The sequence below is a fragment of the Rhinolophus ferrumequinum genome, chromosome 8 (assembly GCF_004115265.2).
Source record: "Rhinolophus ferrumequinum isolate MPI-CBG mRhiFer1 chromosome 8, mRhiFer1_v1.p, whole genome shotgun sequence".
Taxonomy (NCBI): Eukaryota; Metazoa; Chordata; class Mammalia; order Chiroptera; family Rhinolophidae; genus Rhinolophus; species Rhinolophus ferrumequinum.
Genome location: NC_046291.1, coordinates 68,647,155 through 68,663,410, shown reverse-complemented (window position 1 = coordinate 68,663,410; position 16,256 = coordinate 68,647,155). Strand labels below are relative to the sequence as shown.

The 16,256-nt window shown below is 37.0% G+C and overlaps 1 protein-coding gene across 4 annotated transcripts in view; it reads right to left on the bottom strand.

The window, feature by feature from the left end:
• Nucleotides 1–344: 344 nt before the first annotated feature.
• CACNB4 (calcium voltage-gated channel auxiliary subunit beta 4) overlaps nucleotides 345–16,256 on the bottom strand; it is a 225,878-nt gene continuing 209,966 nt past the window's right edge. For all 4 annotated transcript variants that reach the window (XM_033112161.1, XM_033112162.1, XM_033112165.1 and 1 more), the window contains 2 exons: nucleotides 9,223–9,408; nucleotides 345–6,996 (listed from right to left, as the gene is read on the bottom strand). In XM_033112161.1, the coding sequence (XP_032968052.1) occupies nucleotides 6,736–6,996; nucleotides 9,223–9,408 (447 nt within the window). In that variant the 3' untranslated portion in view covers nucleotides 345–6,735. The remainder of the gene's footprint in view (nucleotides 6,997–9,222; nucleotides 9,409–16,256) is intronic.

Sequence of the window (16,256 nt, the reverse complement as noted above, 5' to 3'; positions counted from 1 at the left end):
TCTTTCCTAAGACTAGTATACCGATAGTACTTTTCTTTTTTATTGTGATCGCTCATTGCACAGAGCAGAGTAGTCAGGAAATCATCATTTAATTGAATCTGTTTTGAGGATGAATGTGGACTTTTTCTTTTGGTAGAAAACGTATAGAGGGGCGGCCGGTCAGCTCAGTTGTGTAGAGCGAGGTGCTCATAACACCAAGGTTGCCGGTTTGATCTCCGCATGAGCCTCTGTGAGCTGCGCTCTCCTTAAAAAAAGGTATCGAAATATACCTATTGATCTTCAGTATTTCTTCCTTATATCTCTAGAATATAAAGGAGAGGTATAACGCTGGTTTTAGTGTGTTTTTTTTCCATTTATTATATAAAAGAAAAAATTAATGCAGTTGATTTGTACACATTGAAATTCCATAAAACAAATCCATAGAAATTAGGATACTATATGCATGCACTCTGCATTTTCTTTGTTAAATGTTTTGGTTCACAAAAATAACAACACATTTTTTTTTTTCCCTTTAAAGCCACTGAAGCAGAGGGAGAACAAAACATGCAGCACTGTACACATTTGCATAGTATATTTTACCCAGCATGCCTTGTAGAATGCTACACATTTACCTATAGAAGACAAATAAAAGGGGTAAATTATCAAAATAAGTAATTAAAATTAAAGAAAGGAAAAAAATTACTTGACAAAGGTGATTATTTTTTTCCACTTTGTAGCTGGAGATATAGCAATAGCTTGGGATATCAACAGCCCCCAGGATAGTAGGGAAATCTTTTTTCATCAATTTCCCATTTTATTTTTAGCATTCGTAAGTTTCTCTTTCTCCCTCCCGCCACCCCTTCAACAAAAACAGCTAATGGCTTTAACTTATGTTTCAAAATCATATTCAGTACAAAACACATTGAAGAATCCCTAAATACTTTTTTGTTGTTGTTGGGACATTTTTTATTGTTCTGACTTTAGGCTGTGAAAAATATATAACATTTCAAATATGTCCAAAATTCATAGTAGCCCTATGAACTCATTTGGTGTTACTTTTTGTAACTGTGATTGAAGAAGAAATAAGAACAGTAAATATAGTATGAGTCTTATCACAAAATAAAATTTAATAAGTTTATGGAAGGGGATAAAGTAAAATAAATTACATCCACAGATTGCAAGGCTATGAAGCAAATTGCTGGAAAAGTATTAAGCAGCGAGTTAGAAAGATGATAAATGAAATAAATCTGATAAAACTTATAACTAAATCTATATAATTTTAAAAAATACAACTGCCAAATTTAACAGTGGATTTGTTGCAAGTTTGTGCTATAACAAATGTGCTTCTTTCTCCTCAATCTATTTTCATATTATTGGCAAAATATATATCTTTTCTAATTTTGTACTGTACAATATATGTTTTTGCTACATTATTTTTCTACTGCGAATGCAGAGTAGAACAACATAGATTTGTTTTGGCAATAAAATGCTTTCATTTTAATAACATCCCAGAAAATATTGTAAGGCATATGAAAAACAGTATGCAACAATATAGCATTAATGATCCTGCATCTTTAATATATCCCTTATGCATACAGAATTCACACTGATTTCAGTTAAAATTGTGTGAAAGTGGCATGCAAGTAGGACGAGTGGCCCCTACATAAATGTAGACATAGCCATTTGTTGAGAAATTTAAGTGTTCAAAACATAAACAAGAACACTTACAAAGTGTTGGAAAGCTAGAGGCCAGCCACTTTTGGTTCTTAGATAGTTCTCATTTTAACTCCTTATAATTTTCAAAGAGGAAGCATCAGTGTATTCCCCAAACCACTCTAAATTCTAGAAACATTTTTTACCATTTTCCGCAAACATTTTACATATATCAAAAGAAACAAAGGAAAGATTCATATGTAACTATGACTCTCCCAAACTCATTGCTATTCACTTATTTATACATTTTTTTAGGTAAGTGGGAGTTACAGCCCTTAGTCAAGATTATCTGATGAGATATTTTCTAGCCTTCGCATAATGTTCCTCAATTATATGAAGCATTTGGGATTAAATTAGCCACAAGTAGATATAGTTGCTATAAGAGAATGAATTTCATTTGAGAATGTTTGTTTTAAGAAAAGAAGAAAACTTCAAAAAGTAATTTTTCAATGTTGTAGCTCTGTCTGTCCATACAAGCCAATTTTACTATTTTTAACTAACTTGACTGTAAAGTTAACAACGAAAATGTTATCCTTTTCTGTCTGACAGCTTTTATATTGACTGGTTTGATCACGATTGCCTTTTAAAAGAGCAGGACTGTTCTCTGACCTACAAACACCAGCTTGAGTAAGTAACTTAGTAACAGTTATAGTGTTAACCGTATTCAAAGGTATGAGGAGCTAACGCAACAATTTTATTATATAATTTCCTATAATGTTTTCATTCATATAGTCATTTAAAGATGAGTTTTATATAATTAAAAAGAAAAGAACATGCAACATTGTCATGAAAGACAAAGGCAGAAATAGAAAAGAAATAAGGGGTACATTCCCATTTATTTGAAAGATTTTATGAAGTTTTTTTTTCAATAACATGGGCATCCAAGAGAATGTATATCCTTACCCAGTAAATGCCTAAGTATCCATAGGAGAAGTCACGGTTCAACAAAATTTGAATTTTCAAACCAGATGCACTTAAACATCCTCTCTAGATCTACTCTCTTTCAGACTTAGAACTAGATATTTTAACAAGTTGCACACAAAGACAATTCCCTTGCAGTTTGTTTTGTTCCCTATGATGAATGATTTATTTAATTAACCTTGCCTCCTGATAAACTGTGAACCAATTCAAAGAAAACTTCACTAACATGGAAGAAATGAAAGGGTGACAAGAGCATTTGTGACAAGAGCATTTAGTTTAAAATCTAAAAGGAAGGTATATTTTAACAATTTATGTATTTAGCTTTGCAGCAAGGTTAGTAGGAATAGTAGTAAATTTGATCACTACTTATTGAAAAGTGTTTTTCTCTTTAAAGACAGCTTGTCTTCTCTAGAGAAGAGGTAGTATAAATATCAACATATAGGGCCATTTCTATAGTGGCATTACATAGTTTTTATTTTTAGCAAATACTAAAATAAAATTGTATAACTAAGAAAATATACTAGCATGCAAATTAAGATTGCCTAGAAACATTCTTAATTGACATCCTGGGTCTCAACAACATTTTAAGATATGTTCGTTCAAAGAGTTTAAATTTGCAAATCAACTATTGGCATAATTTTCTTCTCTCCCTCCCTTTCACTGCCCTAGCTTCCTATTGTGAATTTTAAGGCCCCCACACAACAGACAAGTTCAAGTATGCAGGTATGAAAAGAGGTTAACATTCCAAAAATACATTTGCGAACAACAATAATAAATTAACAAATTATTTAAAGGGAACAAATAATTTTCTCAGAATTTGTTTTGTATTTAAAAAATTCATTTCATTAAGGACTAAGTGCAGTGAAATATCATCACATAATTAAGACTCTCTCTTAGGAAAGACTCAGTCTAAATTGTTAATTTCAGTTTTCTTTCCCCTAGAACTGTATAAAGATAAGAGAGAACCATCAGTCATTTATAAACATTTCTAAGTGTTGCTTTAAGTACTGGAGTAAACAAGATCACACTGTTGATTATAATATTGGAGTCACATTATATAGCCTTGAGAATTAACATCAGTATTGGCAAATTGCATTCCTTTTTCTCCAGGATTACATTTCCACATTGTCACGTGAGCCTACATTGTTACATGTTCGATGACTGAAATTACAGAATATGTGGTTTACACTACAAATTAAAAGAGTCTCAAAACATTGTAAGACTTGTTTTTCCTGCTTATCGTTTGCTATTTTTAAATGAAATCAGTTAAAAACAAAGTCTCTGTAGAGTATGTGTTTGCTATTTTTAAATGAAATCAGTTAAAAACAGAGTATTTGTAGAGTATGTGTTTTTCAAAGGTGCTTGATGTGCTTGGCAAAAATAAAAATTTTTATTTAGTATATATCTGTATTTTAGTATCATTTACACAATAAACTCTAAGGCTTAAAAGAAAGGAAAATGCATTATCTACTATTTGGAGGAGATAAACTTATTACAAAAGGAAGGGAGAAGAATATGTCATCTCAAAGTAAAATTTTAAATATCTCCATCAAGAAAATATACATTATACCCTTTCCAAGATGGTTAGCTTTTGAATAAAAATGCAAAGCAAAACAGGTATGGACACTGGATGGTAAATGACATACTGGTTTTGTGCACAGATATCGAATGGACCTCTCGCTTCATCAGCATGGAAGACTTAGAAACAAGGCTTTGAGAGGCCTTTAGAAAAAAGTGGTTTTTAAAAGTTGAAAGAATGGTAATCTTGCTGAATAGGAAATATATGTCAATGCTGTTATAGCGACCTGCCATAAAATGTCAGTATCTTAAAGTAGTTAAATGATCAGATTGCTAATGCTACTACAGAAAAAGCTGAACAGCTGTCTAAGTCTAAATTTGTACACTGTGGTGCACTCTTTGCAATTAAATACTTTAATGCGCACAAACAAGAAACCAGTAAAGCATCTAGAAAAATGTTTTGGCTAATGTTTTCTTTCTCATGCAAGTATGTGCTGTACATGTTAATAAATATATTTTTGTTTGCTGGAAAATGCTCTCTGTGCTCTAACAAAGTATTCAGTAATGGCAGGTTATATGTTTATTAAAGTGCCTAATGGATACCCCTCTTTTAAATGTCTTAACTGAAAGTTCTGTAAGCTTTACCAGATGACAAATAACGTCCTACGCCAGTATTGCATGATCACTGTTTGAATTTACTGAGCCCATAGTTTTTCATTGTATCACATATTTGAGATAACTTATATAATTACAGGCACCCTCCTTAGCAGCTAAACAGCTTCATAATGGGATCTGTACTGTGAACATGAGAGGAGGGAATGTGGGAGGTCGTCATGGGGTTTAAGGTATGTATCAGTAATCAAGAATATGAAACTTACTTTCATGGTAAGGAAAATGATTGAACTGATGCATGCTTTGAGAGCCTAAATATTGAAAGGCCTGGGGGAAAATAAGATAATAGAAAATGAATTCTTATTGTTTTCAAAAAATAGGTCTTATGACATGTACCAGTACAAAAGGATTTTTATGCAGGTCCTATTGGGGCTTTAGAAAAATGCATGCATTATGGACTTTTAGAAACAAGAGTCTTTTCCCAAAGACATTTGTGCGTTGTATAAAAGGGTCAATTTCAATAGTGTCTTGGTTAATAGTGAAGCTAAGGCTTCCTTGATAATATAAGAGAGGAGGTCACCAATTCCATAATTATAAGCCACTGGAAAAATTGTGAAGACTTAATACTAGGTGAAGAGGAGTGTTGATTAGAAATAAGGCAGCTCAAGCTCCACATTCTTTATAATTCTTTGCAATAAAAATGCTGTAAGTTTAGTGAACAAACATATTCTGAATCTATGACTTTACTTTTTATTTCAAGCTTTGAAAGCCATCGTTTGTTTTCACATTTTCAAAAAGTAATCGTTTTGTATAAACACATCTTTCAATATCGAAGTTGAATGCGTCCATGTAAAATTAAAATCCTTACCATGATTATAAAGAATTTGGTGAAGGGCTAGAAAATTCAGATGTTCAAAGACAGAGACTGAGTGAAGCAATGGAAAGATACTAAATTGTGCCTAGTGGGAAATATGGGACCCATGTTTGTGGTAAGTTGGATAAATAAACTTCTTCCTGGAGACGTTTAGCTTTGCACTCAGGAGGATCTGTGCCCATGTTTACTATCTGATTCTAGATTCCTGGATGTATGTAGTTGTGCTCAGACTGACTAAAGGGGAAACAACATCCTATTTTCCATTTCACATAACCAGCTATGAACGGACTTCCTGTTACGCTTCTCTCTCACTGCTAAAGAAATTTTGAGATTTTTTTTTTTTTTGCCAGCTTCAAATGAACAGTAGTGACTAAACAAAAAGCAAAACACTTTGAAACAACAGCTGTGTCAGGAAAGAAAGAAAAATATTAAAATCTGAGGAGACTGTATAATTTCTGCATTAATTTGACTATTTTTTTTTTGGCACTATCAATACATTTGGTAAGTTTGAAAAGCCATTCTGACAACATGAACATATATTCAAATGTGTATACATTCCAACTTTAAGTGTAAATTTAGCTTCCAGAAAATAAATACCATAGCTGGTTTCGGCCTTTATTAGTATTTTGATATTCTCGTTAATTAGGTGTTTGGTTGTGGTTTTTTTTTCAGATTTTTAAATTGATTGCAACATGCTCAAGTAGACTTTCTAGTCGATTCACCCAAATTCCAACAGGAATTGGTTTATAAATTGGTTCCAACTGGAACTGGTCATTTGGAATTTCCAGCATGGGAAATTATTTTATATGTGCCTTGATAAGTACCCTAAATTACAAATTGATGTGTCTAAATCTAATGAAGAAAACAAAAGGAACTACTATGTAAATGTTGCACTTAAAAATATCTATATGATTGGGCATCTAATATCCATCTAGCGTTAAGGGGATAATGTACATTTCTGGTTTTGTTTTTTTTTTTCCCTTACTTAGCATCAAATGACAGCAGCCCATAAGCACAGTAAATACCGCGCTGTACTTGCCAAGTTAAGATGATTGGTTTATCCTAGCCGTGCTATGGCAAATTGTCAACAGATGAATTTTTTGTTTGTTTCTGCAGACTCAAAGCCTGTGTCGGGAATCATGGCTGTAACCCCCAGGAGATCCTCGGTTCCTGTGGGGTTTGTAAGTGTCCTGGTATGAGTCAGGATAGTCTTCTTCCACCAGAGGATAATGATCTCGGCTATGTTGGGAACTGGAAGACAAGCGGTTCCTACTCTTCCGAGCCCTTTCATTGTGATAATTTTCATCCGAGGTCATTAAACTTCGTCTTTCAATTGGGGAGTTCTCTGTGGAGTGGTTGCTGTGCCTCGTGCGCTGGCTCTAAAAATATCAGACAGTTGATTGATTAAATAACGTCAGCTTCATTCACCTAGAACATGTAAATGTATGTACAACAGTTGGCTCTGTACAACAAGATGCTGAATATCTAGTGTAATAAAGCATTTTGATGCACAAATGGTCTGCTTGAAATATCTGATCTTATTTATTTGGCATGTAACATGCAAAGATGCCAAAGTGCTGATAGTGTGTGAATTTAATTACATAATGCTGCATGATTATGTTACCTAGTAAAAATGCAGACTAGAAAGTTAAATGCTGAATGGAACTTAATATATTTAGGAAGGCCTAATAATTCTGTCTATTGCAAAAAATGAGGATTATTTTACTATTGGGAAATAACTTCAAATTCAGGGCAGCATCTATTATTTCTCTCTTGAACTGATAAAATCTTTTTCTTCCTATAGTCACACACTTCACCTTTAACTAGCTAAATGTGTCTTATACCTTTTAAAAATATTTTAATGCAATTATGATTTGTGCTGCCCACAAAATACTGCATTTGTCTCTGCATCGTACATAAATGTAAGACTCAGCATTATTCTTTCCAAAGGAAAAGAATACATTCTGTATACAACAGTTGTGGAGCCAACTAACTGATACATTTATGAATCTTGCTTCCTCAACTGAAATGTCCTGCAAAAATAATCTTCAGATATTAACTAAATCCTTTTAATACCATTAATTGAAATAAATATCTTCAGACACTTATTTAATGTCTTAGAAAATGTTATTTAGCATTTTTCCTTCAAATCATGGAAAACACATAGCTATACCTACCTGCTTAGGTGGGTCACCTCAATTAAGGTACCGGCTCCTGATAAAACCAAGGACCCAGAGACATTTCCCTTAAAGGTACACTCACCTTCACACAGAAGGAAACTCATTCAACAGTCACAGCCTGTGCCTTTAACCTCAACCAGGGTCTACCAAGTAAATGTCATGGTTACTAGGAGAAATAGGCCACAGGATAAAGGTACCATATTAACCCAAGTGACACTGGGAGAACCACTGGAGGTGGATGTCTCTGAGAGGAGCAGTCAGGAGTGTTGTATTTAGAAACAATGTGCAACATTTCATTTCTGTGTACATTATAGAAGCATACTGCTTCATGCATCCATTTCTCATCCTACAATGTACAATCTGGAGCCAAGTCAAACTAGTCAGTGGAAATGCCACACTCAGATCAGCACACAGGCAGTGAGATGAGGCAAGGAACAGTCCTGTATACAATGTACTACATGTTACATACAGGATATATGTATGTTATATTTAGCATAGTTCCCACGTTCATTTCCAGCCTCAAAAGCTATTCATTTCGGTGGCAGTTTTCCTGTTTACAAAGACGTGATTTTGTAGCAGAGTAATCCAGTTATAATAGCATTCCAGAATGAATCATAATCTTCAATTATCACTGTCATTAAAACCCATGAATACAAAGCTAGTCGTGATGCAAGGCGCTCAACTGACTACCTGTTCCTCGGTCAGCTAGGGATTTGGCCACATTCCAGCAGCTGCTTGATAAATGGCAAATAGTAATTGAGGCAGACAAGATTCACTTTGTATCATACTGCTTCTGGCTCCCCACATCTAGCTCTGAGTGCAGCACCTAACAGCTAGAGAGAACCTGTGTTCATCACCGGCTTCCCTAAAGGATACTTTTCATAGTTGTTGACCAAGGTGGGCCTCCACACCCCCCGACCACTGAAAACTGAGGGATCTGTCACTGTTTGCAAACAGAGGAGCTCTACTCATGTGCACCTTCTGCATTGGGCAAGCAAGGGGACCCAGCACCTGGGGCAGGATTCATTAAGGGCAGTTAAAAGGTCCACCTATCCCCAGATACCTTAGCTGCCATGGTGCCTGACTCTGCCACCATTGCCAGTTCTTAAGAAGTGACATGGAGAAGTAATGGACAGTTGCACCGAGTAGGTGTTAAGTTCCCTAGCAGAGTCTAGACATAGAGGCAACTTATCTAAGTAAAAGCCATTATGAATTAACAGGGATCAAAGTTCTAAGGAAAGGGTCCTTGTCTGGGTACCTTCGTTTAGGGTAGGTCATGATGCAGTAATATTTAGATTTTTTAAAATTATAATGCCCACACATGGTTCCCTCTTTAGATTAAGGACAATCGGTCTCTCTTCCAATTGAGTTCCCCATAGAAACTTAAAGTACGATTGTAAAAGCACCAGTGAAAAGTGACAGTACCTGTAACCCAGAAATGGCTGTCGGGTAGGGTGAGAGTGCTGTCGAGCCCAAATTCCTTCCAAGCAGCGGGGTCATGGGGGTGCTACTGGTTGTGTGGGTGGCACGCCAGTACGCCTCGAGGTATTCTCCCAGGTGTTCACAGGCATCCTCCAGCTGGTTTTCATCCAATATAACATCGAACATTTCCTGCAGATGACAAGAGAAATCCATTTTACTCACACTTTACATTTTTGGCAATGAAATCTCCAATTCCACTTAATGCAGATAATGGCGTGATAATGTGTAGTAGCAAATATCAGATGTGAGGGGTCATATTGGCAATTTCTAAAGTTAAAAATCAAACGACGAGCTGCACAGTTAACCACGGGCAAACATGGACATTGACCCAAAAATGAGAGTACTCATTAAATATTTAGATTTTTCATTATGTCGAAGAAAAAGGTAAGTGTAAAACTCTTATAAGTAGACTAGAGGGAAAAGATCATGCATTCACGTCTTCATCCATAGAGTCCTACAGAGGTGAATTATACTTCAGAATATGAGAGAAGCGATTAATTTAGAGGAGTTCTAAAATGTTTTGGGCAATGACCATATCATGGGAATAAATATTTCACCTTCCAAGCAACTGCAGTGAAGGGAATAACATTAACTTAGATCATATTCAGAATGTTGGCGAAAATGACGTTATCCGTCTCACAGTAAAACAATATGGAAAGAAGGTTTGGGATTAAGTCTAGAAAACCACATGGCAGTGATTTCCACTAACAGAAGATCGTTGTGTAAAATGGTTGGAAAAGAAAAAGGAGTACATATTTAATTGTGGGAGGGAATGAGCGTCACACATGAAGTATCTGGTGTCCGTGTTTCTGTCAGTAACAACTTCATCTGTCCTATAATCAGGAAGTATTCTTCCATCCAAAGCAGCCGAGTGGCCCTTCTGTCACTGCAGTGTGGTCGGGAATACAGACAGGATATACCGAGGACACACATTCCCTGGAGGGACAGTCAGAAACCCACAGCACCTCACAAAGAGAAAAGCCATTCCGCGGGTAAGTGAAAGCTGGATCCGAACTTTCTCCCACCACCGCCACCACCACCCACCTGCTTTTATGAGCTCTTTTTACCAAAATAAGAACCTTTCAGTAATGAATCAAATACAGGGTTACTGCCATCAGCACTAATACTGTGGCTGGATTGTACATTAGTGGCAACTGGGTGACTGAGTCGGTGGTGGGTCAGCTGACTCACTCATTAGGGTGAGGGCTGCCTAAAGCAGACATCACCATGGAAACAATTGCTCCTCCAACATTGACTGTGTGAATGTTTTCATTGCATGAGTCTTTACTGAACATTTTGACCTTAATTTGCAAAGCAGTTTGAAAGTCTTTGGAGCCCAGAGAAATGTTTAGCAACTAGGAAAAGAGTAAGGTGACTTCCGTCCAACGCTCAGCCAGTTCAACTCACGAAGAAGCCATTACCCAACAAGAACATTTATTAGTAGATTTCAGATGGTGTTCTGCATATTTTATTAATTCATCAAATATTTACTCAGTACCTATTTTGTGCTAGGCATTGTAAATATACCATGACAAAGAAAACAGACGTGACCCTTACACTCAAGAAACATACAGTGTGGTGGGAGAGACAAGTATTAAAATCCAAAATCATCTGTGTCACATTGGGTCTTTAATTTAGAATGATAAAGAATCGGAGCCAGTTAATGTTTGGAGCTGCGGCTTAAAGTTCTGGATTTAGGAGGAGGCTAAGAATGACGTGTGAAAGCTGAACTTATGAGGGAGGGGAAATTAGGAGTAAGTCAAAGAATTCTATCTGTAGGGAGAAGAGAATAAAACATAATGAGAAGCGAAAGCATGCTGGAAGATCACCACATGACCCATGAGAGCCGGGGAAAACTGCTAGTGCCTACAGTTTCATGAACATATAGCCTTCCAGGAAATCCCTTTTTCCACTAAAGTTAACTCAAGAGAGTTTCTGTCTTTTGCAATCAGAAGTTTCCCCCCCCATTAATGTAAAGTTTTAACAGTTACAAATATAGAATCTGTGCGTAATGCTCTGATGTAAACATTGCATTCTCTGATAGCACTGTAGTGCTTACTGGAGACGGACGAGAACAGCTCTACCCCAAAAAGCATCCACAGACTCAGAAAGAAAGAGGAAACCAGCCACCACTGGAACAAAGGACCACTCTACCAGCCACTCCAGGCTAAACTTGTTCACAAATTCTAGGCTATATGTTGTTTGGAGTCAGCTGTTGATACAATTGTATTTATATTAACTGTATAATTCAATTACATAGGCTTCATTCTATAATGTGGGTTCTCACCAGTGTGTCATTTCAACAAATCATTTTTTTTGCTTTCATAAAGTCTTAAGTTAAAAAAGCCTCCGGCCACCCCTGGACAGAGGGTTCTGACTATCACAGCCAGGATAGCAAAGCCTAGAGAGGAGAAGGCAAAACCAGGTAAACAGCCCCCATTGCAGAATGTTATTTGAATGAGGTTTATATATACTTGACTGCCCCAGATATTACATTGTCATGGCTGCAGACAGTTAAACATACACTTAATTACAAGTAATTTTAATAAAGTACTTCTCTTTGCTAATGGATAGCATTTGTCTATATCAGCATATAGCTGTTTGCTTAAGCCTCAATCATTTCTAGTAAACTATGCTTTTGCACTGCTAAAAAGACAGCTATATCATGGAAGATGATTTGAAACTACTTTTAGGCTTTCAAAAGCACACAGGAAAGCAAATTTCAGCTTCTGAATGAAATACTGACATATGCGACTTATTTTCAATGAAGAAGAATTTCACAGCCTGTATATTGGTGACAATTTTTCTTTTGAACTGTTTAGGAAATAACACGGCCGATTAGACCAGGATGTTAGAAAGTGAGTATAATGGGGGAAAAACAATTTTTTTTTAACTTATACATGAAAAAGAGAAGCAGCCCAACGGATTATGCAAACAAGCTTTGCCAATTTTTCATAAATTTAAAAGTTCAAGGCTAGTTCGCTCCTGACTGTGCACTACAGTGCGTGAGCCCTCCAGCATGGTATATGGATTCAGAGAGCTATCTAAGCATAAGAAGGTGTGGGTAATGGGACAGTCACAAGCCATGAACAGTTACCCACTCAATGATATCATGTCCTTGGTGACTGTCGGAGATAAGGGTAGTGCTGACCTCTTTCCAAAGCATTGCCACAGCAAACGCCTCCGACATTCTCTGATGGGCTATTTCCTTCAGCGAAGTGGGCAGAAAGAACGAACGCGGCTGCTGAAGTGCAGAAGGAGTGAACAGAGGTGTCAAAACAAACCAGTACGAAACCAATCCGTTTCTGGATAAGCTCTTTCAGGAAAATTAACAATTAAAGCATTATAAATAACAAGAGTGAAAAACATGCCTCTAGCTCATCCAGTGGTCCAGAGAATGAAAATGACAGGGAAGAAAGCAAGGGAAAGATTGAAGCTGAATCCAACGGAAATGAAGAAGATCTGCTGTATCTTTTTAAAAAGTTGTAACTACTTAACGAACTGTCTGGTTCTGCATTCACAGAGTATCACAAACTTTCCTAGGGAAGGCACCTGAATTAGGCAATCAGCTCTTGGTTTGCCCACAACTGTTTCTGGGTACTTGGGACTATCAGTGCCAAAATCTGGAAAACTGGGAAGAGTTGGAATGGTCGGTCACCCTAGTTTCTGGAGCAGATAGAGCACTTTTGAGTTCCTACATTAAGGATTGGAACAGGTTCTACTTATTTCTTTAGATATAGAGAGGGAGTGGGCAAGTCTTTCTTTATGACTATGAAAGACATACTTTCTACCATAGAGAGAAGAATCTCATTAATAAAACTTTACTAACAATTGTCACGCCAATAAACTTTAATTTAAAAACAAAAACTAAGCATAATTTCTAATACATTTTATTTGGGAAGTTGCTATTGAACAAATTATTAATAAAAAGTTTCTAAAACTTAGAAATTAATTTTGCAGTTTAATTTTAACTTTTTTTTAAGTTGGTGCATTACTGATTATTAGCTAGTCAGATTAAATATATAAAAACTTTGCTATGGTATATGCATTGCTTTACATTTATTTGTTGTGCATAGATAAAAACCTCATGTGGGGCATCTTTCCTATTTCTAAGTAGAAAAAAGGAATAATAGGGGTGAGAATACTTTTATTTCTTTGTTACTGGAAAATAAAGATCCTGAATCTCCACCTTTTAAAAAACCAACTGGCAAATACCATTCAGTGAAATAAAATGGTTGAATGGCAAACATGTAATGTTAATTATAAAATAACCTACTAATGTTTCTTTCATATCGAAATTACGTTCTTTATATTGTTAAAGCTTTTGAAGTCCTGAGTACTTAACTCACTGGTCAACTGGTGATCAGAAACTGGACTGTAAATTAAAGGGATTATGAAAGATTTAAGAGGTGCTATGGGGATAAAGGAAAGCCTTCTAATATTGTGGGGTTCTAGCAGTTATTCTCAGGCATAGTTCGTACCTTAATGAGCTAAACTGGAAAGATAATCAGAATTCTGGTGGGGAACACATAGAAGCTAAGAATATCAGTGACTTTGATCCCTTCGATTTCCTCTGTCTTAGTAATCTGTGACATTCATTATGAACCCAACCACATTTTCCTCCCTATACCGCTCCATCTGGTCTATTGTCATTCCCTCCATCCTTCGCCTTCAAAGATCATAACACGACCTACCAGTGCTGTTGTCTATAGAAAAGGCACCCAGTGTTTTTAAGTCCATATGCATCCAGTGCTGTAAATCAGCATTGGTGGGAGTGAACTATGCCTAACGCCGCATATCCAAGCAGGGTGGCTGAGGTCCCTGCAGCAAGAACAGTCTCCTTTGGACTGAGAGAAACAAGCTCCCATGTGGCCTTGTTTCGTGATGGAGGCATCTGAAATCGATTATTCTCTCTTTCAAAAGCGGTGTTACAAATTCAAATATGAACATCAGAGGCTCTGTAAGAATGAAAGCACCGGTGGGGATGGCACTTCAAGTAGATGGGTGAATCCACATGACTCTAAATAATTTAAATAAAGCCTGGAAAAGAGCAGTGGAAAATTTCTACTGGGACAGCAATACGATCAAGGATACTGGGCACTATCATTCAATTCAGAGTTCTTGTGTTTAATAGAATAAATCCGAGTCCATCCAGCAATGGAAAATAGAGGGTGATAGTAGAGAGCTACTATGGTTACCGTAATGTTAGAGCTTTGCAAAACTCTGTGGAGGAGATCAGTTTCCCTCTAGCAGAGAGAGCAATCAATGTCATTTTACACACACACACACACACACACACACACACACACACACACACACAACATAGTTCAAAGAGCCTAAGGGTCAGTTTTTGGTAATACAAGCCAGCCTGTAACTAAGTAGGATTAAAGGATTACATTTCATTTATATATTCAATTGTCTGCCTATCTGCTTTTCTCACTATGCATTATGTAGGGCTTATGACCACAGTACTGGGGTACTGGTCTTCTTAAAATGTACTACTTTCAAATTCTCTGAAAAGGAAATGGATACCTGGTAGAAGGCAAATGAAATCTAACAATATACCGTATAGATGTGTATTACGAATACAGACTCAGGCTGGTCATATCAAAAGTATATACGAAATGGGCTTGTGGGTCCTCATCTCCTAGGCCCCTTTCTGTTTTCATCCACCTTTTCTTTTGTGAATCCAGGGTGGGCAATGAAGGAAAGTTCTCTCTCTTCCAGAGCAGAACTATTCAGGAGCCCGTCCTCCCAGCTCGTCTTTCTGTCTGTGGCAGATTAAAAATGGCCACGAATTTTTTGATGCACCCTGCATCGAGATGGAGGATCTGTCCGGGCAGCCTCTGTCACTCCTTGGATCCGGGCAGCCTCTGTGACTCCTCTGACTAGCAGAATGTTGCTGGAGAGTTCCCATGGAACAGCCCTCAGACTACACAGAGAGGGAGAGGAGCTGGCTAATTCAGCCTTCCAGCTATCCCTGCAAAGGAACCAGGTCAGCTGCTAGCTGAATCCTACCAACTAGTGGTTGTCTGAAGTCACCAAGTTTGGGGTAGAATTTTGCACAGTAACAGATAATTAGAACCTTGTCCCAGAACAAGGGTGGCAACATTGGTGGGCTAGCTATATCGAGCTTGCCTTCTGCTCCTGAAATCAAGTTTGACTGGAACATTCCCATTCATTTACTTACTGTCTATGCTGCTTTCCTGCTATGAAGGCACAGGTGCGTAGTTTTGTGAAGAAGACCAAATGGCCCACAGAGCTGAAAATATTTACTATCTGGCCCTTTACTGAAAAAAGCTTGCCACCTTCTTTTAGAAGAAGCCCGCCGCATGAAACTGAGAGGAAGCAGAGGTTGCCACCCCAAAATAGGCCTTCTTGGGATATTATTTTAAGCTCTTTAGTTTTAAGAAACAAAAGTCTCACGAACAACCTCTGACCTTCCCCCTAGCTGTGTAAAAGAATTCAGATAGAGGACCTGCTCCAGGAAGGGAGCTGTCATCACAGATAACTATAGTTTAGTATGAACTAGAGTGGGATAGACAGAGGGAACCTACAAGGCCATTTGATCAGAGTCCTCTCTGTGTCCCATGGTTAAAGATGGTCCAGCAAACATCTGTATACCAAACACTTGCTTTTCCATCCATGTGAATTGTCTTCCTGCCCTTTGAAGCCCCAAACCACAACCCCTCTTTTTCCTAACCTTAAAATGGCATAGAAGCTTTAACTGCCAGATCTGACCCTGGGTTCGATATTTTATAGTATCTCGGTATGTACATACATAATCAAATTTGGGTCTTTTCTCCTGCTAATCTGTCTCATGTCAATTTGATTATTAGACCAGGCAGAAAAACTTAGAAGGGAAAAAAGAGGAAATTATCCCCTCTCTCACAAAACCCGTGATTCTCTCTCTAGGAAAATATATAATAACTAGCCTGTTGTTAATCACTATCTAAAGTCTTGCTAAAAGAGGACAG